At 50.2% G+C, this 26,592-nt stretch overlaps 1 protein-coding gene across 7 annotated transcripts; it reads left to right on the forward strand.

The window, feature by feature from the left end:
* Nucleotides 1-33: 33 nt before the first annotated feature.
* HEPH (hephaestin) lies at nucleotides 34-24,676 on the forward strand. 7 transcript variants are annotated; one of them, XM_068411851.1, is made up of 23 exons: nucleotides 450-544; nucleotides 1,018-1,211; nucleotides 2,707-2,795; nucleotides 3,581-3,777; nucleotides 5,681-5,925; nucleotides 6,626-6,838; nucleotides 7,399-7,578; nucleotides 7,996-8,250; nucleotides 8,824-8,992; nucleotides 10,198-10,337; nucleotides 11,893-12,024; nucleotides 12,609-12,820; nucleotides 14,483-14,633; nucleotides 14,951-15,163; nucleotides 15,943-16,153; nucleotides 16,416-16,555; nucleotides 17,462-17,593; nucleotides 18,553-18,659; nucleotides 19,407-19,632; nucleotides 21,112-21,251; nucleotides 21,636-21,798; nucleotides 22,345-22,377; nucleotides 23,541-24,676. In XM_068411851.1, exons 4-23 carry the CDS (start codon nucleotides 3,614-3,616, stop codon nucleotides 23,783-23,785), a joined length of 3,471 nt encoding a protein of 1,156 aa, XP_068267952.1. In that variant the 5' UTR covers nucleotides 450-544; nucleotides 1,018-1,211; nucleotides 2,707-2,795; nucleotides 3,581-3,613; the 3' UTR covers nucleotides 23,786-24,676. The 7 variants fall into 7 exon arrangements, with proteins under 7 accessions (XP_068267951.1, XP_068267953.1, XP_068267952.1 ...); XM_068411852.1 differs by lacking the exon at nucleotides 1,018-1,211 and having other exon boundaries at nucleotides 444-544; XM_068411853.1 differs by lacking the exon at nucleotides 2,707-2,795.
* Nucleotides 24,677-26,592: the final 1,916 nt, after the last annotated feature.

Raw genomic sequence — 26,592 nt, forward strand, 5'->3', positions numbered from 1 at the left:
GCGGGACCCGTGACGTCACTGGGCGGCTTTAAAGGGGCCGCGCCACGCCTGGCCTGTCCCTGGGGAGGGGCCGCTGGCGGCGCCGGGCCGGGCCCGGGATGTGTCCGGTCCCGCTGCCCCGCCCGGCAGGTAGGTGCCGCTGCCCACGTGCTGCAGCTCCGGCCCCGCCCCTCGCTCCCGGGGCTCGCCGCACCGTGGGGCCGAGCCCCCCCCGGCCGGGCCGCGGCCCACCGGGACCGACACCGGGGCCGGGCGGGCAGGTGCGCGGCGCGGGCGGCCGCAGTGTGGCGGCGGCCCGGTGGGGCCCTGCGGCCCGGGCAGGTGCGCGGCGGGGCGGTGAGGAGCGGAGCGGCCCGGGCCCCGCGGGCGGGGAAGCCGCCGTCGGGTCTGCGGGGGGAGCGGGCCTGGGGCGGGGCAGCGGGCGGCGCCGGGGCCGGGCCAGCCGGGGGGCGAGGCAGCGCCCGCCCGTTTTACGGCGCAGACTTTGTCCCCTCCGGCTGCCGCTCCCGCCCTGCCCGCAGAGCCGCGTCCAGCCCCGCCGCCGGTAAGGGATGAAATCGTTTCCTTGGTCCGTTTAATGTTTTTTCCCCCTTTTTTGGGCAGTGGCTTCTCTGCAGTCGAGTGTCGGGAAAGCCCCGTGGGGTCAGCCTGTCTGCCGTGATGAAATGGAGGCTGGTCAGCTACCAGAGGGGCTGAAATGTGATTTTCTGTTCGTTTGCAATTCCTGTACTAGTAATGGATTGGCGAAGGGAAGTCCTGGGAGTGAGGATTCTGCTGTAAAGTATCAAGTTTCGGGGTGAATGTAATACAAAGTTTGGGCTGGCTTTTATTTTCTTAGTCAAGGCATATATTTCAAAGAAAAATTAACTTTTTTGAAAGGAATGTAAGGTTGTCTGTTTCTTTCACTAGAGTAAATGGTGATTAGTCACTGTAAAGAGCTTGTGAGAACAGGATCAGTCGAGCCTGCTGAATCCTCATTGAGTGATGTTCTTTTGTGATTTCCTAAAATTGCCACAGAGGTACACGCGATGTCATGTTCAAACTCCAGCCCAAGATCCAGACGGGACTTTACAGAGCCTCGTCAGGCTGTCCTGAAGACTTTGCCTTTGACGCCAGAGCGTGTTCACAAGGCATTTAGATTGCTGTGGCTTCTGGTCACGTCTCACTTACCTGATAAGTGTCCCGATGCTGCGGTGCGGAGCTTTGATGTGGTGAGCAGGGACTGTCAGAGTTGCTCTACACCCTTGGTATAAAGTCTGAGCTTTGCCCTTTCCTAGGATGTGACGTTGCTGGCAAAAACCATTAGCGTGAGAGGACGTAAAGGTTAGCCCCCGCTGGCTCCCCGGCTCGGCTGCTCCCGGTCCCCGAGGACGGCCACCCGTTTCCCCGGAAAGCTGCTCCCGTGTCCTTTGACCCGCGTTGACAAGACAGCCGCTTCTTCGGCTGGGTCAAAGGCATCCCCTTGCCCTTCCCAGCAGGGTGTGCCCATGGGGTGGGAGGTTTCGGGCTGGGGGCTGGTGCTGCCGGCTTGACTTCCCCGTTGCTGTCGCCACTGCCTTGTGCTACTGTGGTGTGTGTGTGTGTGAAGCAGCACGGGGGGAGCTTTCCCAACTCCTGGCTTTGAAACCTCTTCTTGGCACGGAGGGAGCGGGTCAGCGCAGGTATTTCACCCCCCGGTGACCAGCACCAGTCGCTGGAGCAGCAGGAGCAGGGAATGAGGGCGGTGAGGTTAGGGGACAGCGCGCAGCAGTGGGATCGAGCGTGTGCTCTGCCAGGGCCACGGGGAAGGGGCTGTTCTGTACCCGAGTTTCTTCAGGTGTGGGACCAGGAATGTGAGACTGACCTTCTGAAGGGCTTGCTGATGGAGCCGCTGGAGCAGAGCTGTACCGTGTTGATGGATTTGGAGAGATCCCTACAGCCCCCTTTTGAGAAAGGAGGGAAAGAAGGTTCTTCCAAGTTGAGGGTTGTTTTCTCTCAGCTGTTAAATTTAATGACTGGAATCAGTAATGCTTGATTATTTTTAGCTTCTGAGGATAGTACAGTGTGTCTGGAAGTCAGAAGCACAGGTCTGGAAGTGATACGAACAGGTACCTAGTCCTTGGCCCCATGCTGGGCTTGGATCCTGTCCAGGGGGTGTTGGATGTGGTAGGATTTCACAGCTGCTCTGGGAAAGCCGCTCTAGCGTGGTGCCGTGCTAGCTGAAAGCCTGCAGACCATCCAGCTTTGCTGCAAGTAAACCTGATATATTCATGTTGCTGTTACCAAAGAAAGGAGAGAATAAATAATGGCAACCTCTTTATAAAATAAACCTTCCTGTGTTTGGCATGGTGTTGTGTCACCATCCCATTCTTTTTGAAGTGGAACAAAACTGATTCCTTTAAAGCTTTCCTGCTGGGTCACATTTTTCCAATTCTTTTGCTTTCTGTTTCTTTCTGCTGAACTTATTTCTAAGTTGCTGTTATGTGTCTCAAGAGCTGGACATCTATTTTAGATGATAATTTAATTATTGGTTACATGCAGCTTAGTTAATTATATCACTGGATGAGCACTTTCATGTCTGTTTGTATTTAGTTTGTCATCCATTTTCACCCTAAGCTATTTTCTTATCCTTTGGTGTAATTCTGCTGCCCTATATTGCACCAGTTTCTCCTTCATACAGGTAGTTCTTTGAACTTATATTCACAAATTGTATTTTGATGATTTCAGACAATTTCTGCAACTTGCCCTGGATCTCTTTTCGGAGGATTTCTGGTGCTTATTCACACCGAGCTTGGTGTTGATTGGAAGTTTTATGAGTAAGCTCTTTACGTCATGATCTAAATTATAGGGAAAATATTTAATGGAACTAGACAAAGCAAAGAGCCTTGTGCAGCCCACTTAAGATGCACTCCCTGGATTACGGAGAACCACTCTTTAAGAGCAATCTTTAAAGAAGTTAAAATTCAAAGTTACTTCATAGTGACTAAATTGGACTTCCTCAGGTTGCTTAGTAGAATAGAGGGATCTTGGCAACAGTTTAAAATCTAAAGATACTTGGTCAGGGCTATTTCCCTGAGCTTTGTGTGTGGTCCTGTAAGATGATTTGGGACATCAGAGGTGGTGAAAAACTGGTCACTTGAAATCCCAATGTGCAAGGTACTTTGTGCTCAGGACCCCGCCGCCCTGAGACAGTCACACAGCGTATGGGTTTACGTGTGCCTTTTCCACTGATGTAGTGCTTGCTTCACCTCATCTGCTGCGTGAAACCTTACTGAATCAGCAATATTGTCTCAACACTGGGACAAAGCACTTGGAAGAGCACTACAGACAAAAAAAAAAGATTAATCAAACTGTTATGAGAGAAGCATGTTTGGTATTGGGGACTGATGAGCAAGGCATAATCTCCATCCACCTTGTGCGTTCATTTTGTTGTGGGAGTGATTTCCTTCTTGTCTCAGAACCCGGGGATGTTTGAATAATGATCCCAGTAGGGCTTCTACCCGCCTTCTTCATACCCTCCCCAAATGTCCCGTACCTCCAAACCACGTGGTCATATTCCATTGCTGTTTCATTACCTTTGTTTTTCTTTTCTCCCGAATAGGTGTAACCTCCAGAAGAGCCTTCGCTTCGGGCTATGATGGGATTGTTCTGGTTGTGGCTGCTTTATGCCCACGTGCTATCACACACATTCGCTGGAGGTGTCACCCGAGTCTATTACCTGGGGATCCGCGAGGTGGACTGGAACTACGCTCCGACAGGACGGAACGTGCTCACTAACCAAAGCGTTGCACAGAACAGGTGTGTTTAGTTCTGTGAGAATTTAGTCTGGTACTGGCTTAAAATAGTAATTTTATGAGTGATTTCATGCAAGTATTCTGGGGCATCTAAGCAAGCAAGAGGCATGATCTGATAGATGTCTGATCTTTGAGCTTAATGGTTAACTTGTTTTATCGTAGGAGCATAGAAACTGTATCAGTGGGAAGAGGAATGGTCGGTTTGACGGAGCATCCAGTGTGCTAGAGGGAAGTACAGCCACGCTGTAATAGAACAGATTGTGCAGTGCTCTGCCCTGGGGTTTCATTTTCCTTAGTTCCAGCTGGTGATCAGCTTGTGTATCCTGAGGCATGATGACTTCTCACCTTGGTGTAAACGACTTCACAGGGACAGCTGGTTTTTGCTGAAATGGAATTTCAAGCCTTAGACTTAATGGAACTTCCTGCGTGAAATTTCAGGGGTTGTTTGAGAAATGTTTTTGTTTTTCTTGCAAAAGTAGATCTGCAATAATTACTTTGAGTCACTACAAAAACAGGTTTTGGTTTTAATTTTCAAAACACCAAACCTTTTTCTTTGGTGTTTTTTTGTTTGTTGTGTTTTTTTTTTTCCCTCTGTAGCTTTCCACGGCTTTTTAAAGGCATTTATGCTTCCCTGCCCATTTTCTGTGGCAAATAACCTGTATTTCTTAACCTGCTCTCAGTCATTTTCCCCTCCATAATAAATAGCACAGGTTTATACATATCTTTCAGAAACAGCACAGCAGGAGTAGGAGGGTGTCCTGGTTTTGTGGGGATAAAATTTATAGAATCCCTTTCCTGCTCCACTTTCAGTGTGTGGCCAGCTGTGGGCTGGTGATCGAGGCCATCAGCAGTTAAACCCAGGGCAGCTGCCCCAGGCTGGCCCACAGGTGTGTTCTATAATGTTAATGTCAGAGTCACTATAAATGGGAAAGTTTGTGGGGAGGGGGCTGGAGCCCAGCCCTTCACGTTGTGAATGACGAGAGCAGCACTTAATGTTCTGTTTTCCACTGTTCTTCTGGAGATACACCTTAGAGTTTGCCTGTATTTTGGGGCTACTTATATTACTGCAGGGTGATTGATACTGGGGGGAAGGGGGAGGGAGTAACTTCAGCTCTCATTTAGGCCAGACCCACTAATACCTGGACTATGATTCATCTCTTACCTACTAAGAAATAGCCATAAAGAGCAAATATACTTGTGAGTTGAACTTTGGTACCTGTATGAGGTTTTAACTCTGGAAGCTGGTTATGTGCTGGGTACGTACCTGCCTGACTTAGCTGCCATTCTACAAGTAATTCAGAATCTCTTAAGTAGAAAATAATCTTTGACTGAATTTTGGCTGGAGAGCTCAGGAGATTTTTTTTTTTCTTTCCTCTTGTGATTTAGCTGCAAATGCCCTGAAGGCATCGAAGTGAGTTTCTGAAGCAGGTGTGAGAAGGGCTTTGTCTTCCCTGTGTTACCCACATGTGGCTGTCAGAGCAGCACCATCCTTCCCGTTCCCTGTGTGCGCTGCACAGTTCGGGGTGCGCTTTGTGTCCCTTAGTGAAGAGCTGGGGACGGGGCCGTGGCCGTGTGCGGTGGCAGGTGTCTGGCTGTACCTGGGGCTGTGATCCCAGGCTCACCATGCTGTTAATGTGCCCATGTCCCCGCTGTGTTTCACGTGCTCAGAGAGCAGGCAAGTGTAACAGCCAGTGTTGCCTGTTCCTCAAGCAGCAGGTAGCCATGTCGCAGCAGTCAGAGGAGCGGGAGGAGGAAGTTCACGGGCGGCTTGGAGCACGCAGGAGGTCCTCTGATGCCAACGCTTTCGGGCTCACCTGGGAAAGCTGTGTCATTGTCACTCTGTTATCAACCAGCTGTTTTATATGATACATGACTCACGGTGCCTTTCCCCTTTCTGAATTTAACAGCAAGGCCTCAACGTTCCTCCAGCCTGGCAAAGACAGGGTGGGAAGCACGTACAAGAAATCTGTCTATAAGCAATACACGGACTCCACGTACACCACTGAGGTTCCCAAACCTGGCTGGCTGGGGTTCCTTGGGCCTGTCATCCGGGCAGAAGTGGGGGATACCATCAAAGTACACCTGAAAAATTTTGCTGGTCGACCGTATACGATCCATCCGCATGGTGTTTTCTACGAAAAGGACTCTGAAGGTAAATGAGCCACTGCTGTAAAGGAGACAGATTTTTCTCACTGGGAACTTAGGAGTATGCACGGATGAGAGATGTCTGTAAAGCCGCAGACTTGGGTAGCCCAAAGCTGTAGTGCTGGAAAGCCACTGCCCTTAGGTGTTTAGTGAAGTCACCTGATGTTGGGTTAGCAGCTTCCTGACCTGGGCATTACAGTACACAGCCCAGGCTTCTTCATTTTAGAAGAACCTTCAAAACTTGCTTGTGGGAGAGTGGTGCAGAAGGAAAAGAGTTATATTCATTATTTGAAGTGCTGTAGTATAAGAGTCATGAGTGTGATGAGTTTCAGGGAGTTCACGAGAATGGTGAAGGATGAGACCAGAGAACTGCTATTTGAAGCAACCCCAGAGATTGTAGAGAGGCTGACTGTGGCACGTTGCAGAGTTGAAGGCAAAGTAGCAATAGGCAGAATGGGAATCACCTTTCTGACTCCGTGCTGACCCGTTTACTGGGCAAGCTGCCTTACAATGGCTCTGTGCCTCAGTTTCCCTGAGAATGATGATTAATCACTATTTCAGCCTTGGGATGGTGAGTCTCACTTTGAAACCTGCTACCCAAGTGTTTATGTGCAGCTCTGCTGAGTGAGAGCAGCTCAGTGTAAGGTTATGTGTATGGACATCTCTACTGTTCTTGAGTGCATGTTGTGATTGCTCAATTGTTCTAGGATCCCTGTATCCCGATATGTCCCCTCAGGATCAGAAGAAGGATGATGCGGTTTTCCCAGGAGGGAATTACACCTATACTTGGACTGTCCCTGAAGATCACAGCCCAACTGCTGATGACCCAAACTGCTTGACCTGGATCTACCACTCTCATATTGATGCACCAAAGGACATTGCATCTGGATTAATTGGGCCTTTACTTACATGCAAAAAAGGTAAAAACTACAAGAGAAAGCAGCTGAGGGCTGCAGTGTCATACTGTGAAGATGTTTTGGTGACTTGAACAAGGATAAGATGAGAAGATACTCTGGTGGGCAGCTCCCAGCTTCATGGGAAAATACAGCATGGCTGGAGAAGACAGTATCTGTGTTCTAGCTGGGTTTTCTTGGTGGCTGGGCAGGTGAGCTTGTAGGCCTCTTGATCTGAGTGAGCTGTTTGAATCCATGTTAAAAGCAGGAACCCTGTCCAAGACCTAGTTTGTGTGTTAAAATGAATGGGCCCTGTTTGATTTCAGCAGGAGTAAGAACACCGAGGGTGAGGCAGTTCAGCCACGCAGTGGCAGAGCTGCTTGGGAGTGAGAAACGGGTTAGCAGGGCTGGGTTAGAAAAGAGTGAGCTTGCTGGGACTCTGCAGTGTGCTGTGCCGGGATGGTGGGGAAAGCATCTGTCTCCAGTTCGTGTGATAAGAGTTACTCTTCTATTGGTGTTTTAATCCCTTGCCTGATGTCTGCTTTCCTGCATGCATGGGTATTGGTTCATCTTTTCTTTCACCCCAGGAATACTGACTGGCAGCTCTCAAAGGCGCCAGGATGTGGACATTGATTTCTTTCTGATGTTCAGTGTGGTGGATGAGAACCTAAGCTGGTACCTGGATGAGAACATAGCGTTGTTCTGCACAGACCCAGGCTCCGTAGACAAAGAAGATGAGGAATTCCAAGAGAGCAACAAAATGCACGGTCAGTGTCATCTTTGTGAAGCCCCTGACTCTGCCCAGACGCTTCGGGGGTGTCAGTGCTCTGGTGTCTTGAAATGCCCTTTCTGCTGTTGTGTGCCAGGGTGTGGGCAGAGGGGAGACTACAAGCTCTGAGATCATGTGCCACGCAAACAATACCACAGGGACAGTGCAACAGCTCCAGGAAAAAGAGATGTTACTTTGATTTAGTCTGTGGTTTGAGTGAGCCTTTGTGAGCTGTTTGGAGATTTTGAGTACACTTTGTGTTAGCAATGACCTGTGGAGCCGGGCTTCCTGGAACAAGAGGAGGATGAGTTCTGGTTAGGTCCATCCTCCAAACACGTCTGTGCTGTGACCTGCTGGCAGAAGCTCTGAAGGCCCCTTTTCTAATCTCTGATTTTTGTCTTGCTTGGTTTTACAGCTATTAACGGTTACGTGTTTGGGAACCTCCCCGAGGTGACGATGTGTGCTGGGGATCACGTTTCATGGCATCTCTTCGGGATGGGCAATGAAATTGATGTTCATACAGCCTACTTCCATGGAGAAACGCTCAATATTCGAGGCCACAGGACAGATGTGGCCAGCCTCTTCCCAGCCACTTTTGTTACAGCAGACATGATCCCCAGTAACCCTGGGAGATGGCTACTGAGCTGTCAGATCAACGATCACATACAAGGTAAGGCAGAGGCTGGAATATATCCTGCACTCTGTGGCCTCTCTTTTTCCTCCCAGCGTGGTCCTGTGATGTGCAGTGTGGTAGGGGACAGTGCTCGGGCAGCATTCCCATTAAAAACTGCTTCCTTGTCTTGTGTAAATTGGGGTGGATTGGTTATTAATGTGCAGGCCAGACTTAGTGGGGATGACTTGCACCACTGTGTGATGTTCCACATTGATCAGTGGTGAAGAAAATAGGTTTGGTACAGCTGAAAGCCAAGATGAGGCAGTGCCTTCAGAGCTCTGGTCCATGTAAGAGGCACTTGTGTGGTACCTCTGAGGATAGCAGAAGGCTCTGTTCGCTCTCTCTCTGTACTTCTGTAGCTTCCAATATCTAAGGTAAGCTCTGCCCACTAGCACAGAAAGCTCCTTGCTGTGGGAACCACCCCTCATCACCTCCTCCCAGCCGTGTGCCTTCTGGGACAACAGAGGGAAAATGGCCAGTTCATGGTGGGAAGGTGGGACCGTGCTCATTGCCCGGTCAGACTGGCTGAGAGGGGTTAAGCATGTGTGTCCTCTGCCATGTCTTGGACAGCTGGGATGGGGGCACTCTACGAAGTCCGGCCCTGTTCTCGGCAAGCTCCGGCATCCACCCTGGAAGGGAGAGTTCGGAAGTACTACATAGCTGCCAAGGAGGTGCAGTGGGACTACGGACCTTCAGGGCTCGACCAGAGCAGTGGGAAACGGCTGAGTGAGGCAGGCAGGTGAGCAAGAGGCTGGTGGGCTCGGGCGGTGTTTGGGGCTCTCTGGTCTGTGTCGGGGAGGCTGCAAAGGAAAATGTGGGATTTCTTTCTTACCAAAATACATGCCTGCAGTTCTCGTGGGGTACGTTTCCTGGGAAGGCAGATCACCCCGTCTGGAAACGTAGGCTGCTGTAGCTAGACTGTGCTGAGAGCGGCCCTAGGTACCTCCAGGATGTGTGCTGTGTTTCGTAGCCTTACCCACAGACACCGGGAGTCCCAGCTTATGCAGAATGTGAACGGTCCCATTTGTCTCTGGGCTTCATTTCTGCTCGTGGTGCCTGACCTAGGAACAGGTCTGTGTGTGTGGACTGTTAAGAAAGCCCGTCTTGCAGCAGACACGGGGTGGCAGAGCTGGCCTGCAGGTACGCTGCAGCACAGCCTTGCTGCAGCACACAGCTCCTAGGGAATCAAACGCAGTGACCCCGATGACAGCCTTCCACCCCGCACGTCAGGCTGTGACAGCAGTGGGTGAGTGGTTTCCCGTTCAGACTTTGGCTAACTGAAACAAAGAGATTCCTCCCCCTGCATTCCTTCCCTGGGAAGCTGTTGGGGAGGGTGTACCTCTTTCAGATGGAGAAGTAGGAATGCAGAGCGGTTAATGATTTACCCGAAGCCACGCAGCAGCTCTCCTGCAGACCTTAGAACTGAAAGCTCCTTAGACCTGTGAGCTGGCCCTGTAACCAAGCTGCCTCCTCTGCAAGGCATGTTACATCTGCCTGTGTGTTTGGAGAGGGTGGTGGAGAGATAAATCTCTTTACAGCTGTTGTGTGGGGTTTTTTTCAGTTATGATTGCAGTTGGCTGTCCCCCGGGCTCTGAAGAGCTCGGTGTTTTAGCACTGCCTTTTCATTTACTGCGCTGCCGTGTTGTTCCCTGCCCTCTTTTGCACATCTTGCATAGAGATGCTGTTCAGACCTGTGCCATCGAACCTGGCTGTTCCTGCTGGGAGGGGGCTGCCTGCCAGAGGTGCTCCCTGAACACAGCCGGTAGATGAGTCTGTAGGACAAAAGAGCTTCACAGAGACAAGCTGAGCTGCTTCCAAACCAGAGATGCTGTCCTTGTCTGAAAAGCTGCTTGCTTGGAGAGGCTGCTGGCATTGCCAGAGGAGTGTGGGGAGAAGAAAACTGATTTTCATAGAAATGACCTGACATTTGCTTTTTGCATTTAGCCCTGCTGAGGAGTTTTTCAAGCGTAGCCCCTACCGCATCGGGGGAGTCTATTGGAAGGCAAAGTATGTGGAATACACTGATGAGAGCTTCCGTGAGGAGAAGCAGCAGTTGGAAGAAGAGAAGCACCTCGGGATACTCGGTAGGAATCATCCAGCAACACAAATCCTCTTTCAGTGTCAGTGAGAATGATGCTGGTGTCGGGAGTGCCGGTCGGCTGTAACTGTCCTCTCGTTTCGTGGTGCAGTGAGGGGCACAGAGGAGGTGTTTCGCAGCAGTCACATCTAAGAGCAAGGGGGACGAGTGAGGATGTGGAATGGTAGAATAGGCAGAATCCCTCTTCTGCTGGGGCAGTCTTCAGGGGTGAGTAGTAAGGGCTGAGGGACACGGTATGGTATTTGTAACTCGAGCTGAACAGGTAGTAATAGCCCACAGCTGGGTGTTTTTGACTGAGCCCCTTCAAGGCATGCTGCAAACCCCACTGTCTGACAGAAAGCTTCCTCTCCTGAGTGGGTGCGCTCTGTTATAGCCGGGTAACAGGGAGGGTGGTGAAGAAAGATGAGAGGAGAAAATAGGGCAGAGGCAAATAAATTGTGTGTGAAGGCTGTGACGTACGTGGTAGAAGCATGTAGGTGTGGTCCCATCTGCTGCATCAGCAGTGACTGATAATCTCATGACACCAGAAATTAGCAACAGCAATGCCAGCAGAGGCCACGGAAGGCGAGAGCACGTGGCGTAAAATACAGACTGGGGGCGGGGGGGAGGGAATAGTGGAGAGAGGCAAAAAAGAAATGTAAGCAGCTGAAAAATGGTGGAGTTATGCATAGGAGAGATGCAGCGTAACTACCAGGAGCTGACAGGGTCTTGCTGGACCTTGGCAACTGAGTTAAAAAAAGGGTTAGCATTACCAGCAACAGCCACATCCCTACAGAAAGACAAGTGGAAAGACTGAGGGAAAACTGGGATATGACTTTGTAGAAGGAAGTTACAGGTACTTTCTACTGGTAAACTAAAAACGCTGAAGGATTAATTGATGAAAATCCCCGGTCAGATAAACAAGTGACATCCGCAGGGAAGTTATGTGAACTCACTTGAACTGACTGATTAAAGCAGACTTGATAAAGTGGTTGGGAAGCCCAGAAGAGATACGGGGCCGTGAGGGACTGAGCTGCGATGTGGTGCAGTGCGGCCAGCCCTCGCTGCGCAGGGATGTGCCAGGGGCTTGCGCTGCCTCTTCTCGCCCTAAAACACACGCAGCTGTGTGGTGGGGAAGGCTGGGTGGTCGGCTCTTAGCGCTGTCCTTTTCCTTCGTGGGGCTGCTGGGCACAGCGGCGGTGGGCACCGGGCAGTTCATCTCCACGCGCCTTCCCTGGCTGCGGTGCTGCCCCGAGTCTGTGCCTGCGGGACGCTGCGGGTGCCCTGTGCGGGTCATGAGCCATGGCTGGCTGCTTGCTTATTCCTCCTTCTGTGAAAGGCCTGAAGCCCCTCCGAGTTCTCCTGCAGACCCAAAGCACTTTCAGATAATTCTTGTCAGCCCCCTGCTCCCACTGTCAGGGCTGAACAGCCTTAGGCGTCCACCTTTCTTCTGCATCTTCTGCTGCCCTCAGCCTGGGTGAGAGGTGGCCCTGGCTTCTTCGGTTTGCCTGGTCATCCAGGGAGTCGCTGTGGCTGACATGCTCTCTCTGCTGTTTGTGCAGGTCCAGTGATCAAAGCTGAAGTTGGAGACACCATCTTGGTGACGTTTGTTAACAAAGCCTCCTGGCCTTTCAGCATCCAGCCTCACGGAGTCTCCTATGGGAAGGCGTGGGAAGGGATGCGGTACCATGATGGTTTGTGGCTCCTTTCTCTCGAGTAATTCAGTGCTGATGCTGGTGGTGGAGCTCCACAGCCCGGATCTCCTCTGTGCAAGGAAGGACTGGATGTCCTGCTGGGTGGAAGCCAGCCTGGTCCTCAGAGCCTGCCTGAGGCCTCGCTGAAGGAGGCTTCCCCCTGAACTGGTGCCCAGGGAGGATACCACAGGGAGTATTGTTCCAGAGGTGCTATTTTTCAGATGAAAATTGTAAAGCAAAGCTCAGGCCATTTCTAGCTGTTTGAGACGGCATGGGCAGAGGAATGTGCCCAGTGCACTCCAGCTTAGATAACCACGTGCTTCCAACATCCATCTCCCCAGATGCAGCTGGATCTGCTTTGTTATTTCCCATCACCATGCCCATCTCTGCCACGGCACCGGGGAGAATTTATGTGGTACTGAGAGCAGCTCCCCATGTGCCTTATAAACATGCCCACCTCAGAGATGCCGAGTATTTTGGTGACATGAATGAAGTAAAGTCCAGTATGAATGTAGCAGGTGAGGAAACATAACCCAGTTTGTACAGGGACCTTGGCAATAACCAACCCCATCTGTGTTTTAAAGGTCTGTCCCAGAATGGGGTTTCTGTTGCACCGCTGCAGAACTTTACGTACCGCTGGACCGTGCCGAAGCACGTGGGGCCCGCGTCCAGCGACCCTCCCTGCCTGACCTGGATGTACAGCTCGGCTGTGAATCCCGTCAGAGACCCCAGTTCGGGCTTAGTAGGGCCGCTGGTCATCTGCAAGCCGGGCACTTTGGATGACAGCAACAAACAGGTAAGGGGGGTTTTCCTGCCACGCTCTTACCAGGTTGTTTTCTTGCGGATAAGGGAAGCATCAGCAAAACATTAAGGAACATAATGAAAACAAACGCACAATAGTGTGAGTCCAGGGGAGTCAAGTCAAAGCCATGAGGCAGGTTACCATCGGGCAGCTGGTGCCCAGGTCTCGGGTGGGAATGGCTGGTGTTTGGCGCTCCCAAGGGCTGCCCTTGAAATGGTTTCTGGGCTCAGCTTTAAAACTCATGGACAAACTTGGCTGAACAGCTGTACCTTGGATGTGACTTTATAGGTAACTCTTGTCCTGAGCCTTGCACAGCAGGCTGCTTTCAGAGGCATGTGGAATGTTCATTGCAGCCTCAGAAACATTGAAGAGAGATTTTCACGTACTTACAGGTGGTTTGCTTGACTGATAGAACGCTTTGAGGTTTGGGTGAGCCTCATTTCTTCTGCAAGGTCAGTTCATTTCCAAGCAGAGCTCGCTACAAAAAAGCATGTGAAAATCCATGTCAGCCTTGATGCTTTTGATGAAAGAGAGGTGGAATCTGAGGGGCGACCAGAACTTCCTCTTGGAATTTCACTCAGGGATAGTCTGCTCGTGGCAGTAAGCCTATGGAGGGCAATAAATTAATACACTGGGGAAGTGCAAGGCAGATTAGCAGAGCCTGATTGGGAAAAACATTAGGTGGCAGAAAAACAACCTAGTGCCACCCTACGTACCTTGTGCTGTAGGGTAGAGAGTGGCTGGTGAGCCTGAAAAGAGCTGCCCCGAGAGCCTCCCTAGAGCAGTTCACTCTCAGTGGTGGCACGACGTGGCTAAAATAGGAGTGCAGAAGAGCTCAGCATGTCACACAGGGTGGAAATGTGGATCTTTGAATATATACAGCCCACTATGTGCAGGAGCTGTGATGGTGATAAAATGTTTGCAGGTATTGAAAGGGTGTAAACAAAACCGAGACAGACTTGTTCGGAAAGGCAGGACAGGGAAAAATCACCCGGGGCAGCAATTCTGGCTCCACAATCTTAGGCAACCCTTTAATGAATGCTTAATTGGGAACGGTGCACGGCCACTCCTCGTGTGCCCGCGTGCCGCAGACTGGGAATCGCCGAGCCCTTGCTGCAGGGTGTCTTCCTGGGTACAGCTGAGGAAGCTGGTATCAGAATGAGAATCTGGACCACACTGGGAATGTTCTTTTAGTGGGGGAACACACTGTGCTTTGGAATGTGTTTCTTAGCAGAATTAATGTTTTCAAGGATTTGGGGTGATAAAAAAATCCCAGGTCCAGGCCTGTGGTGAGAGAAAGGAGGGGTGGAACAGTCATCAGCCTGTCTTGTGGGCTGGGCTCTGATCTCAGCTCTGATTTGGGTAGGTGGTGAAACCTACACCTAAACGTAGGGGTGGTGGGGGAAGGAGGTGATGACTTCATACCCTTGGCTGAATTTTGATCCTTTTACTCATGTGAAATATGGAAAATCCACGAGTGTGCCTGTTGTGGAACAAAGGGGGAACATTCAACAGGAGTAAAGGGATAGAGCCCTGGCCCTCCATGAGCCAAGTTTTAAGATAAAGGGGAACGTGAGAGCCAGACAGAGCAGCTTTAGCTGTAAGGATGGTGAATTGTGTGTTTTAAAAATTAACATCATTATGATTTTATCCTAGAAAGGGATCGACAAAGAATTTTACCTTCTCTTCAGCGTATTTGATGAGAACCTCAGCTGGTATTTAAATGCAAACATAAAGTACTATTTGAGAATGGAAGAGACTTCTGTGAGAAAGGATGATGGCTTTGAGGAGTCAAACAGGATGCATGGTATGGCCTGACACTGTTCTGCATGCAGTGGGAACAAACCTGCAAAACACGGGGCGGTGGTCACCTAAAGACTGTGCTGGGAGGCTGGAGTGGCTGTGGGTTGTGTTGGCCTGAGGTCAAGTGAGGCTGGAGGCAGAGGGTGGGACGTGGGACAAGAGGCACAGCTGCCTCAGGAAGCGTGTCCTGGGCGTATGCAGGGGTGAATTACAAGCAAGCTACATTTCCAGTGGCAGGGCTGCCCTGTCGAAGTGTGTGCACAAAGTGAATCTCTTGGCTGGTGTCTGCCTGCAGAGGGGTAATTGTTTTCTCCTTTGCAGCCATCAACGGGCTTATGTTTGGTAACTTGCCTGGGCTGAACGTGTGTGAAGGAGACAATGTGTCCTGGCACCTTCTGGGCTTGGGCAGCGAAGCGGATGTGCATGGAGCTGTGTTTCAGGGAAACACCCTGCAGATGAACGGCATGCGGAGAGATTCAACCAATCTGTTCCCCCACACGTTTGCTACTGCCTTCATGCAACCTGATAACGAGGGTAAGCACCTGCATATCTAATTTAGCTGCATTGCTCCTGTGGCTGATTCTTTAGCAGTGTAAACTCTGCAGGGTGAGCTGTGCTTTAGATCCTGTTTGGTCCCATTTACAAGGCCACACTCCTGTCTTTGCGTCTGATCCTGGAGAAGAACAGGAGATACAGGATCTTGTCCCATACTGTCCCAGACTGATTCTCTAGGCTGCCACTTCCTATTAAATATTGGTAGCAACAGCCCCAGTGGACACTGCTGCCTGCGACCCATAGAAACATGGTGTTCAGAAGAAGGTAGCAGAGAGTCGCCAGAGCTGAACTCTCCTGTCCGTGCTTGCGGAGAGTCACGTGTATGACAGAGCCCAGCCTTCCCTGTGTGCGGGACAGGCACACGATGCCGTGTCTCGTTCACACCGTGTGATGGCCTCAGCTGCCAGTGGTCTCTTCTGCTTTGGCGTTCCCAGGCTTAGTCTTTTACTTGACCAGTGTCTCAGCAGTGGGTAGCACAGTTACGTCCCTATTGGTTTCTTCACATCTCATAAGCTGGTTATTGTGTAAGAAACGCTCCTGAGATGGTTTTTGTGTCGGACTTTGTTGTTCCATTCCTGCTTGGTTTCCCTAACAACCCCTTTTAATCTCGGCCTGTGGCAACCAAGCTCCCCAGACAGACGCCGGGATACACACAACACATACCGATGTTGGCCACGTCACAAGCTCTGCATGGGAAGCATCTGTTTCCTGGGATCTTTAAAAGTAGCTGATTTCCTTGTTTGTGCTGCCTCCCTCAGGGATTTTTGAGATATACTGCCAGACGAGCAACCACTACCAGGCTGGGATGAGGGAGCGCTACTCGGTGTCCAAGTGTGGAAACAGGGATCCTGCTCCTGCCCCTCAGTACAAAGGGGTGCGGACGTACTACATCGTGGCAGAGGAGGTGGTGTGGGACTACGTGCCTGACCGAAGCTGGGAGAGGGAGCGGCACAACCATTCTGCGCAGAGGTAGAGCCCTTCTTCTGGGGAGGCCTTTGGCAAAGTCTCTCAGTAGACCTTGGTGAAGCCCGTTAGGGATCTTGGCCATCTTGCGACACGGTGCACATGCCACTGCTGGTGCTGCTGATGGGAGCTGCAGCCCCTGTGCCCGCCTTTGCAGCCAAAGCAGGTCTCTGGGAAACCCATTCCACTAGTGGACCCCCTGCCACACGTTAGCCGTTTGTTCCCTGGGAGCTTTTGGGTATCTCAGCACTCGTTCTGCATTTCTCAGCCACGCCGATGTATTTTTGAGCAACGAGAATGGACTGCTCGGCTCCAGGTACAAGAAAGCAGTTTACAGGGAGTACACCGATGGGACGTTCCAGACCCCCAAGGCCAGGATAAATGGTGATGAACACCTGGGGATACTGGGTAAGGATATATGCAGAGGGTACATCTTCCACTCACACAGCGATGGGGCCTGGACTCTAGAGCTTCAGTGGCTAAGGGCTCTGATCTGAAGGCCTCCTAGTTATTTAGGCATTGCTGTGTATGCAAGTGAGGAGAAGTTCAGACCGTCCAGATCTGCCAGCTTTGGAGACAGCAGCAAAGAGGGTCCTGAAGCAGCTTGCAGTAGAGAAGTGTGGGTTCTCGTGCCTGCCTGTGCACCAGCTTTCTTCCATGTCTCAGGCAAAGCATTTTTTACACCTGCATTTCTCTCGCTGTAGAGCAGAAATAACTGCTGACTTGTAGAGACCGGTCTGAGAGATGTGGGTGAAAATCTGTAGCTGTGAGAGAAATGCTTTTGGGGCAAAAGCAGGCAGGCCTTGGGAGGTGGAGGAGCATGTTACAATGTGCGATGGAAGTCCAAGGAGACACAGCTCCCAGGACTGTAAGTGGTGCAGAGCAGCGAGGCTGAGGCAGTATATGCCATTCAAAATAGGGTGCAGCTCTGATTTGTGACACTGTGAGGCCAAATTGGATATTGCCACATTTTTTGAAACCAGTAGCAAGGCATGATCAAGACCCTGTGATATTTGGCATAGCAGTATTCAGAAATCAAGCCTTAGTTGTACTGGGTGCAGTTAAAATGCACAACAACCTTCATTCCCCTTATTGTGAAATGCACAGTCTGGTTTTCTTAAGACTTACTTGAATCAGGACTCGCCTCCAATTGTCTTTTTGGGAGGTAGAGGTAAGGTAGAGAAGAGGGAGGTAGAGCATCGTAAATATGATAAGGGAATATGTCTGGGGAGAAGATGATGAGAGGCGGGAATATCCTCAGGAGATATGGTGACAGTTTTTGCTAGTCTCAGAGTACATTCTTCCTGTCCCAAGGTCCTTTTCTGTGGGCAGAAGTGGGAGATATTCTCAACATCGTGTTTAAGAACAATGCCACGCGACCCTACTCCATTCATGCACACGGGGTGCTGGAGAGGGAGACGGGACAGCCGCGAGTAGCCAACCCTGGTAAGTCGCTGTGGTCTCCAGCCGTGTTCCTGCCTGGGCTTACAGAGCTCAGTCTGGCCTGTGGCTAGGCTGGTTTCCTTAAGGAGGCTTAGATGTTCCTGTGGGAGAGAACGGGAACTGAACAACAACTGGTCCTTCAGGTTCACCATGGTTTTAGTGATGCTTGTGTGGGAATGGCAGCTCTGGGAGTTCAGCTTCTCCTCCGACTTGTAGGATAAGTGTAGCACAAACTTGTCTGTGTGCAGCTGTATCCCTGCACTGAGTGTGGTCTGCCTGTAGGAAGGAGAAGGGTGATGGCAGTTCACAGCTCAGTCGGTCCTTGGTAGCCCTGGGCTGGCCACCCACAGTGGGGGAAGCCTGCCCCTCTTCTTTGGGACCTGTACTTGTGTGCAATAGGATGAAAATAGGATGAAAATAGGATGAAATAGGAGAAATGCACGATTGCTTGCCAGGATGCTGAGTGAAATCACCGATTTGTTTCATGATCCAGATGCAATCTGTATAATTTTTGGTCCCCTTCAACTCGCACAGGCTGGCTGAGCAACAAACAGGTTCTTGGCTTGGGCCCTTTCTGAACGTATTGCTAATATGCAAAATAGTAATTTTAAAAATGAATTTGAATGAGGAGCCTCAATATACTTCAAAGAGAAGAAAGGTCATTTCAAGCTCCACCTGTACTGGAGAGGTGGAATTTCCTTGGTCAGGTCCAGTGTCAAAGGTGGCAGATAAGAGCTGTGCTGCTAGCAGGCAGCGTGCGCATCCTGTGACCCCTCTGCTTTGCTCCTGAGAGGGGACCTTCCATCCTGCTTTGCAGTGTTTGGGGAAGGAAGGTGCAATATCTGACAAAATCAGAACTGAATTTCCACTTTGGAGACAGGATGGTCTTTGTTTTGTTTTGCTTTGCAAGCTGGTGAGCGGGTGTATCACACTGGTGGTGATGGTGCTTCTCTGTCACTCAGGCGACATTGTGACGTACCGGTGGGAAGTTCCTGAGAGATCTGGTCCAGGGCCAAATGATTCAGCCTGTGTTCCTTGGATCTACTACTCCACGGTGGACCCTGTAAAGGTAAAATAAAAGTTAGAACCAGAAAAGCCTAGTTAGACCCATTTTTCACCTCCTCCAGAAAGCAATGTGAGCTGAATACAATTTAGAGACTGGCCCAGCCAAGAGGTAGAACCACCTGGTGACATGTGCAGCGTTCTCCAGGGAGAGGAAATCCTCCAAATTTGTCCTGATGTTTGTCTTTGTTTTTTCCTAACACAAACCTTCATAAAACAATTCCGCTGTCTCCTTGACACTAACCTTCCTTCAGTTATTTGCAGGGTGTGAGAACATATTCCAGTCATGGTTTCTATTAGTGAGAGAAGCAGGGCTAATCCAGAAAGGCAGAAATTGTCCAAAATTAGGCCCCGTGGATAACGCAGGAAGATTGGAGCACTGCTGGGATCAATTGTCAGAGCACTGATTTCACACAGCCACCCTGGAGGATCCTGCAATAAACCATCGCGTTCAGCCTGGAGATCATTGCCTTTTTATCTCAGGTTGCAGATGCTTTTGCAGTCACAGATTAGAGTGTTTTGATACCATTCATATTTATGGCTTTGGGATTTGTATTCATAAGAGCACGTATAGTCTCTGTTCTTGTGCTGTGGTAGCTGATGCTCACTGATGAGAGTACTTACCCGTTAGCACTGTTTGTTTTAAGTGGAGTGATGCAGGGAACAGAAAATAAGGTTGCTGAAAGACAACTGCGTACAAAAGAGAGGGTGAGAAGATCCTTGCCTCAGAGGTTTTCTCCTTCCTTCTGATCAGGATATGTACAGCGGTCTGGTTGGGCCCCTGAAGATCTGCCGGAGAGGGGCACTGCGGTCCGATGGGATCAGGAGGGATGTGAAGAGGGAGTTTGCTCTGCTATTCCTGGTTTTTGATGAAAATCAGTCCTGGTACTTGGAGGAGAACATGGAGCGCTACAGTAAGGGAGATCACCAGGAGATCAACGTGCTGGATGAGAAGTTTGTGGAAAGCAACAAAATGCACGGTAATGCCTGTTAGACACACGGGCCCCCGTTACTGCCTGCGCAGAGGAGGTGTTGGCTCTGTGACCTCTTATCAGTAGTCAGCCACCCCAACCCCAGAGCCTGGCTCGTAGTGAGTGCCCTCATCCTTTTCTGGCATCAGTGGCACGAACAGAATTAAACTGTCTGTTGTTTTCAACATTGTAGCACATACATGGCACGAATCTTTGATCTACAATGAAGGCTAATTGTTATGGCTGTCCCTGTCAGGAGGAATAGCAAGATGTGGGCCAGAGAGGTTAATCTCCGATGCATCTGAGTGACTCGGGACAGGAAATAAAATCAAATGTGAAATTAACTTGTCAGACTAGTTTAATTCTGTTCGTCTCAGGACCATTAGAATATGTTAGATTTGAAATTAATTGACCGAGCTATGTGGCTGCAATGCATGGCTCAGTTGTTTTAGCTGATCACCAAAAAGCTATTTCTGCCAGAGCAGGATGAACACATTTTTCTAAATTGTTATTTATGATAGCTTTTCTGCATATTATATCTGGATCTACCTAAAGTATTTTCAGCAAAACAAGTCCCTTGGCAGTTGTGGAGATAAGAACAGTGAAGAGTTATGTGTGCTATCATTACTGCTGGTTTTGTACAGCTGATATAAAGAATCTCCAAATACACGTATCCATTGTAATAATTGATGTGATATTACAGCTAGCAAAACCAACACACTGAAGTTGAATGCTTGTTTTGGGCTGCAGAAAGTGCCTATGGCAGATCTGGGAGTAAAACATTGGTGTTCCTGCCCTCAGATTGTCTCTTTTCTGTCTTATTATCTCTGTTGTCATCTGAGCATGAGAGTTTCCATGTGTGTGCCACCGCATTCAGCTCACTCGCTGTTCCGGTCCCTTTCCTGCATTTGCAGTCAGAGCGGTGTTCCTTCTTGCTCTGCTGATTATGACATAAAGTCCTGCCACATAGCGATTTTAGAAGTGATCAGCATGGGATGTGTGCAGCCAGCACGAGACACAGCGTGACAGGGTTGCCTGTTGGTAGGATTTAGCTGTTTTCATTGTTCACCAAGTAAATTGTTCAAAGCTTTGTGTGCTTATAGATCTGTACATATTTCCCCATCCTTGGGCTAAGAAGGCCATTTTTGCACACCTCAACTTCTAGAAGCAGACATGTCTGCTGGCTGACTGCAGGTGTTCAGCAAGAGGTAGTTCTTGAGATTTGAGTTGAGCTACAGCATGGCCTTGGCTGCGAGTCACTTTTCCTGTCTGCTAGCAGTGGGTAAGTAGTTGAGCTGGAGAGAGACTGCCAGACTTTTGGGGCACTGTCATATGGGAGACACTAGCTGCTGCTGCACTGGTTGCTGTATGAGCTTTGTAGCTTACTTGTCCAGCATGTTCTTCCTCTGAGACGGTTCAGCATCTTTACCATTTCAATAACAACCTTTCTTGCTCTCTCTTTTTGCTCGTGTGTTATTTACTGCACAGCCATCAACGGGAGGCTCTATGCGACCTTGCCTGGGCTGACCATGTTCCAGGGTGAGTGGGTGAACTGGTACCTGCTGGGAATGGGTCAGGAGATTGATGTCCACACAGTCCATTTTCATGCTGAGACCTTCATATACAAGGTAAGAATATCCTGCTGCTGCTGAAGCACAGGCTGACCACGGATATCATCACTTTTGCTTGACTCTGATGGACTTGGACTTCTTGAATGACTTCACAGCAACTTCAGCCAACTAGGAAAGGGATGTGATTTTACACATCCAAGTCTGACTCCCTGAGCCCCTGTATTGTGCTGATGTGTCTAGTTAACCCTTCTTAGGATTAGGCATTACCAAATTGTGTTTGCTTTCCCAGCTACAGCCCTGGAGCTGCTCTTTGAAATATTTTTTTTGAGCTTTTAAAACCTGTACTAGCACTGAAGTGGTCTCTGGTGACACTGACAGAATTTTCTTTCTGAAAAGCTGTGCAGAGCACTGCATGCTAACAGCCTCCCTTGCCTTTGACAGAATGGCAAAAGCTACAGAGCAGATGTTGTGGATCTGTTCCCTGGGACCTTTGAAATGGTGGAGATGTTGGTTGGGAACCCTGGGACGTGGCTGCTTCACTGTCATGTGTCTGATCATATCCATGCTGGTATGGAGATAGTCTTCACAGTCTTGCCTAGACCAGGTAGGGAGCTGTCACTGTTACATAAAACATCTAACAGCGCTTGCTGCTACTGCTGCTGAATTCTGAGTGTTTGCATCACACTTAAACTCTTTTGCATACCATAAACAGCCAGTTAATTGAGCAAATAATTACTTAAGTACTATTAATCCAAGATATTCCTTTTGAATATGGTAATACCTGCAGCTGGAGTGAATAACAAATTGGTTTCTGGGGTTTACATTGCCTGTGTTGTTATTAGGAGTTTTATTTTAGCTTGTGTCTGAGAAGCACGGTTCAGCCATCAGCTAGTAATTGTTTACTAAGAATATTACCTGTAATCTAAATGCATGTCCAAAGGCTTCTCATTTCACCAGCTATTGAAGCAGGTAACACAAAAACACTCTTGGTGTGATGGGGAGAGGGAAAACATTGACAGGAGAAAAGAAAACCTGCAAGATGTGGAAAACCGTGCTGCCTCTGGATCTGATCCTGGCCAAACGCGCCGTGTTCTGGCCTCTCCCCCTGTTCAGCCCAACACTTTCTCACCCTCTTTTTGTTTCCTTTCAGAGCCAGCGCTTGAAGTCGTAAACTACAGTGCAGGTACGGTGTGTGTTGCACTGCTGAGTGCCGTCTGTGTGTGAGGCGGGGGAGGCAGGGAGACCTGATCAGTGCAGAGGTTTAGATCTGTCCAGGGAGAGGGGAGGAGCACAAACACGCTTACAGCCTCTGCTCTGTCAGGCTGGGCAGCGTGTTAGGTGGAGGCCTGGCTGCTGATGGGAAACAGGGAGGGTTCCAGGTTCTTTATCTGGCCTCCAAGTGTCTGTGCTCTGATGATAAAAACAAGTTGGGCTTGTCAGGCTTGTTTGGCCATGTTAGGTGAAAAAGTTTAGTGGCCTCACATCGTCTTGTACTTGCTGCATATGGATTTGTGTTCAGAGGAGAGTGCGAGCTTAGAAACCAGCAGAGATTCAAAGGGTTTAAAGGAGGGCGTTGCGAAGGAGGTGATTTTTCTTATCCCTTTCAATCAAAACCCAAGGGGGTGCCTTAAATTAGTTGTCTTGCCGTCTTGGACTGTCAGTGACTGGTTTAGGGACTTCCCACATTCACCATTGCTAGCTGGAGGGCCTGAGTCAGCATGCAGACAAGCACATCTGCCTTCTGCTCTGCTCTTCCCCCAAGAAGAGAGCCTGAGCGCGTGCCCTGGGTCTTTCAGGTATTTTAAAGAACAGATGTGAGAAGACGTTTGGTTGAGCAGCACCAGGGAGAAGGGGTGTAGTAGATAAGATCCCTTTAAATTTTTCTGGGGTAAAAGTCTGAATAGTTTATGGTGGTGTTTTCTTTCCCTGATTTTTCATCTTTCTCCACAACTGCATTTTTCAGCTGCTGTGAATATTCCAGCTGAGCTGACTCCAGAGCCAGCTCAGACCAGCTGAAAATAAAGCCATCTACCTACAAATCTTTAGTCTTTCCCTACTGATCTTTCAGTCATTTCCTTCCCAACAGTGTTTTCCTCACTTAAACTGGGTGTAAAGGAGTAGGAAAGGTGTCAGAGCGGTAGCATGTTCTCATCTACGTTCTCCTGATAGTTCCAGTCTCAGATTTGTGTGTGACCTCAGGGGTGACAGTCCATTAGATGGATGGTGACTGGGTCTACTTTGACTTGCTTTGATTGCGTTGGGTCTTTTGCTCCTTTTTTATATTTTTTGGAACCTTTCAGTTGTGGTATTTCTGTCTCTCACTGGAACTATCTGTTTGTCTCTCAGACTTGCCACCTGAGGATGAGGATGAGTCCCAGAAGATCATGCTTTTTGGAGCTAAGTTGTCTCGGGGACAGGTAGAGGCCACAGTCATCACTCTAGCCGTTGTGGGAATGGTGCTCCTCCTGGTCGCCTGCTTCCTCCTGGGAGCGGTCATCTATCTCGAGAGACAAAAGAGGTTAAGACGCAATCGGAGGTCCATCCTGGATGATGGATTCAAACTCATGTCTAAAAAGAATTCGGGGCTATAAAAGCCATGTACAAACTTTGGGCTGTGTGCTTGCAGCAGAGGCTGGATGGTTGCCCACAGCCAAGATTTTGGGGCATCATTTCAATCATACACTGTACTTCTAGAAGCTAAGGAGGGACAGCTGGAGCCCTGACCTCTTCGTGTGTCCTCCTCAGCACTCTGTAAAGAAAAAGTCCGTCCAGGAGAGATCTGAGGACACTTTGAACTGACTGAAGACAAATAACAAGAGTAAAAAGGTCCTTCTAAAATACTGCTCTTCCCCAAGGAGGAGAGGAGACATTTCCCCTATTTTCTTCTCTCCAGAAAACTCCACTTGGTCTTTCTCAGCAGACCAGCTTAGGCCAGATTCCAGTCTTACTCCATCGCCAGAGCTGAGTTGGGAATTGTCTCCCAAGAAACTGTGAGCCTTTAAAGTAATTAATCTGAGGGAGGAAGATAATCTTTTCATTCCTGTGAATCAATTAAAGATACAGAAGAGAAAGTGTTAATTTAGAGTTGGATTGCTGCTGTTTGAGTAATGGGACACATGCAGACTCAGGGCAGAACACGGCATGGCACGGGAGCTCCATTGAGGACCATGACAGAGCTGTGCCTCGCCATCAGCCTTGCTGGGACACGTCCTTCTGCCCTCGGCACGCCTGGCAAGGGGCTTTGGTGCCCTCGGCACCCCCGGCAAGGGGCTTTGGTACCGGCAGCCCGTGGCCTGCGCTGGGAGAAGAGGCTTTTCCGAGTGCTGCGGAGCGTCCTGGGCCTGCCCTGCCTCGCGGGTCTGGGTCTGTGCGTGAGGGGCTGTGCCTCGGCGCCCGCGCAGCGGGGTCGAGGGTGCGGGGATGTTCTGTGCTGTGGTTTGCTCTGTGTGTTTCAAATACATTTTATTGAAATACTCTCCAGAGCTGAGCTGTCGCTGCGTTACTGCCGTGAGCCGAGCCAGAGCCGCGGGCCTGTGTGAGCTGGGGTTTGTGCTTGGGATGGAGAAAGCGAGGGAGCGCTTCCCCCGTGGGGGCACAAGGGCAGTTTGGTCCAGGCAAGTGTGGCAGCGGCGAAGAAGCAGAAAGGTGAAGTGCAGGTGGGATTTGGCAGCGTGGAGCACGCGAGCTGCAGTCGGTGGAGCCTGAGGTAGTGCGGCCGGAGAGGAGGGGATGCCTGCCGTGAGGAGGGGTTGTACTCGGGGGACCCCTGCCTTGGAGAGAGCACAGAACCAGAGGTGTTGGAGACGGAGAGGCCTGTCCTGATCCAGAAGTGCTCATGGAGCATTGCTGTCTACTAGACCCTCTGGCTAATGGTGGTCCCCATGGGGAGAGGAGCTGGGTGCTGGGGGGAGCCTGCGTGGAGACAGGAGAGGAGGGGGACACGGTGCCTCCCCTCCGGCCCGGGGTGCCTTTGGGTCGGGGTCGGGCACCCCCAGTGCCTGCTCCCTCCACCACAGCTGCCTGCTGGGAGCCAGGCTGTGGCAGTGGGTGGTGTGGCTTGTGACTAAGGCCGGAGCCGTAGCCCACCACGCAGGCTGTGGTAGCCGTCCTCCAGCGGCAGCGTGCCCACACATCACAGTCGTGTCGCCCTGCGGGTCAAGTACCAAGTGGTTCCCTATAAAATATGCGTCTTCCTGGCTCACCCCCCGAATCCCCATTATCTAAATGGATGCAGGGTAGTGCTCAGATATTTGTGTCTGGTTTTAAATGGGAAAGGGCATAAAAGAAATCCTTTCTGGGTGGCTTTCAGAGGCAATTAAAGCAGAGCCAGCTAAATGGCTGTAATGACGAGGGACTGCTGTTTAGGTACAGCAGCACCATTTTATTCAGAACAATAGTTATAACACACTTAATCATGCTCAATTCATATTGGGTCCCTGCATATTTCCAGCTGCCCTTTCCTTTGGCAATGGGGACAAAGCTCATTAATTTCCTTTCATTACACTTCATTAAGCCTGGTGAGGAGCTGGAGGGCGGTTGAATGCTTTGAACATGGGTAGTCTTTGCTTGTTGTCAGCCCTGGTTCAGCTCCTGTTGCAAACCAGTTTACAAGCCCACCAGTCCTGGGTGGATTTTAGAAGCTGTGTCATCAAAAGTAAAAACCAACCAGGAAACCTTTATTTTTTTTCCCCCCTTTGGCTTGTGAAAAAATAGATCAAAAAATGTTTTTAGCCCACACTGAGCCAAAGGGGTTATTGTAAACATATTTACTTTCTTCAAGCCAGCAGAAAGAGGGAAGTTGCCCTTTCTTCAGCTCTTCAGCCAGTAGCCAGGGCACCAAGTGGGACCACAGCGGGCTGGGCTGGCTCCGACGCAGGGTGGCACGGGGGCTGGAGCTGGGTCTCCAGATTTGCACGCGTGCCTGAAAGGCTGCCAGAATTCCTCCCATTTAATGTTTTTGGGGCCAAGTGGAGCATCAGTGGCAAGGTCTCTTCTCCAGTGTTGGTAGTTGGGACATGCCTGAGCCCACACCCCAGAGGAGGCCTCAGCTGAGCGGCTGGTTTGGAGAGGACTGTGTCCTCTGATAAGCAATTCCACCCCGGACTGAGAAAACTCAAGAGAAAGCTTTGGACAAAACAGATCATTTTGCTAAAACTTTCTGTTGCAAGAAACTGTGACAAAGAACAGCTTATCAGGGACTTCACAACCGCCTCTAGTCAGGAGCTGGCTCTCCCAGCCAGTGGGCGTACGAGGAGGAGGAGAGGAGATGTTTCACCTTCTGGTGGCTGAGCTGGAGCCTGCGAACAAGTGAGTCTGCTTGGGCAGCGAGCCGCCTGTCTGAGCATCCCACGGGTCATCTCTGTGCTCTCCCTGATGCACGTGTGGCTGCCGAGGAGCC

The sequence above is a fragment of the Nyctibius grandis genome, chromosome 13 (assembly GCF_013368605.1).
Source record: "Nyctibius grandis isolate bNycGra1 chromosome 13, bNycGra1.pri, whole genome shotgun sequence".
NCBI classification, from domain to species: Eukaryota; Metazoa; Chordata; class Aves; order Nyctibiiformes; family Nyctibiidae; genus Nyctibius; species Nyctibius grandis.

Coding starts and splice junctions, on each gene's coding strand:
- HEPH (XM_068411850.1), top strand. CDS start 3,614: ATGATGGGATTGTTCTGGTTGTGGCTGCTTTATGCCCACGTGCTATCA. Junction 12,025..12,608: donor AGGGATGCGGTACCATGATG/GTTTGTGGCTCC, acceptor TGTGTTTTAAAG/GTCTGTCCCAGAATGGGGTT. Junction 14,634..14,950: donor GGAGTCAAACAGGATGCATG/GTATGGCCTGAC, acceptor TCTCCTTTGCAG/CCATCAACGGGCTTATGTTT.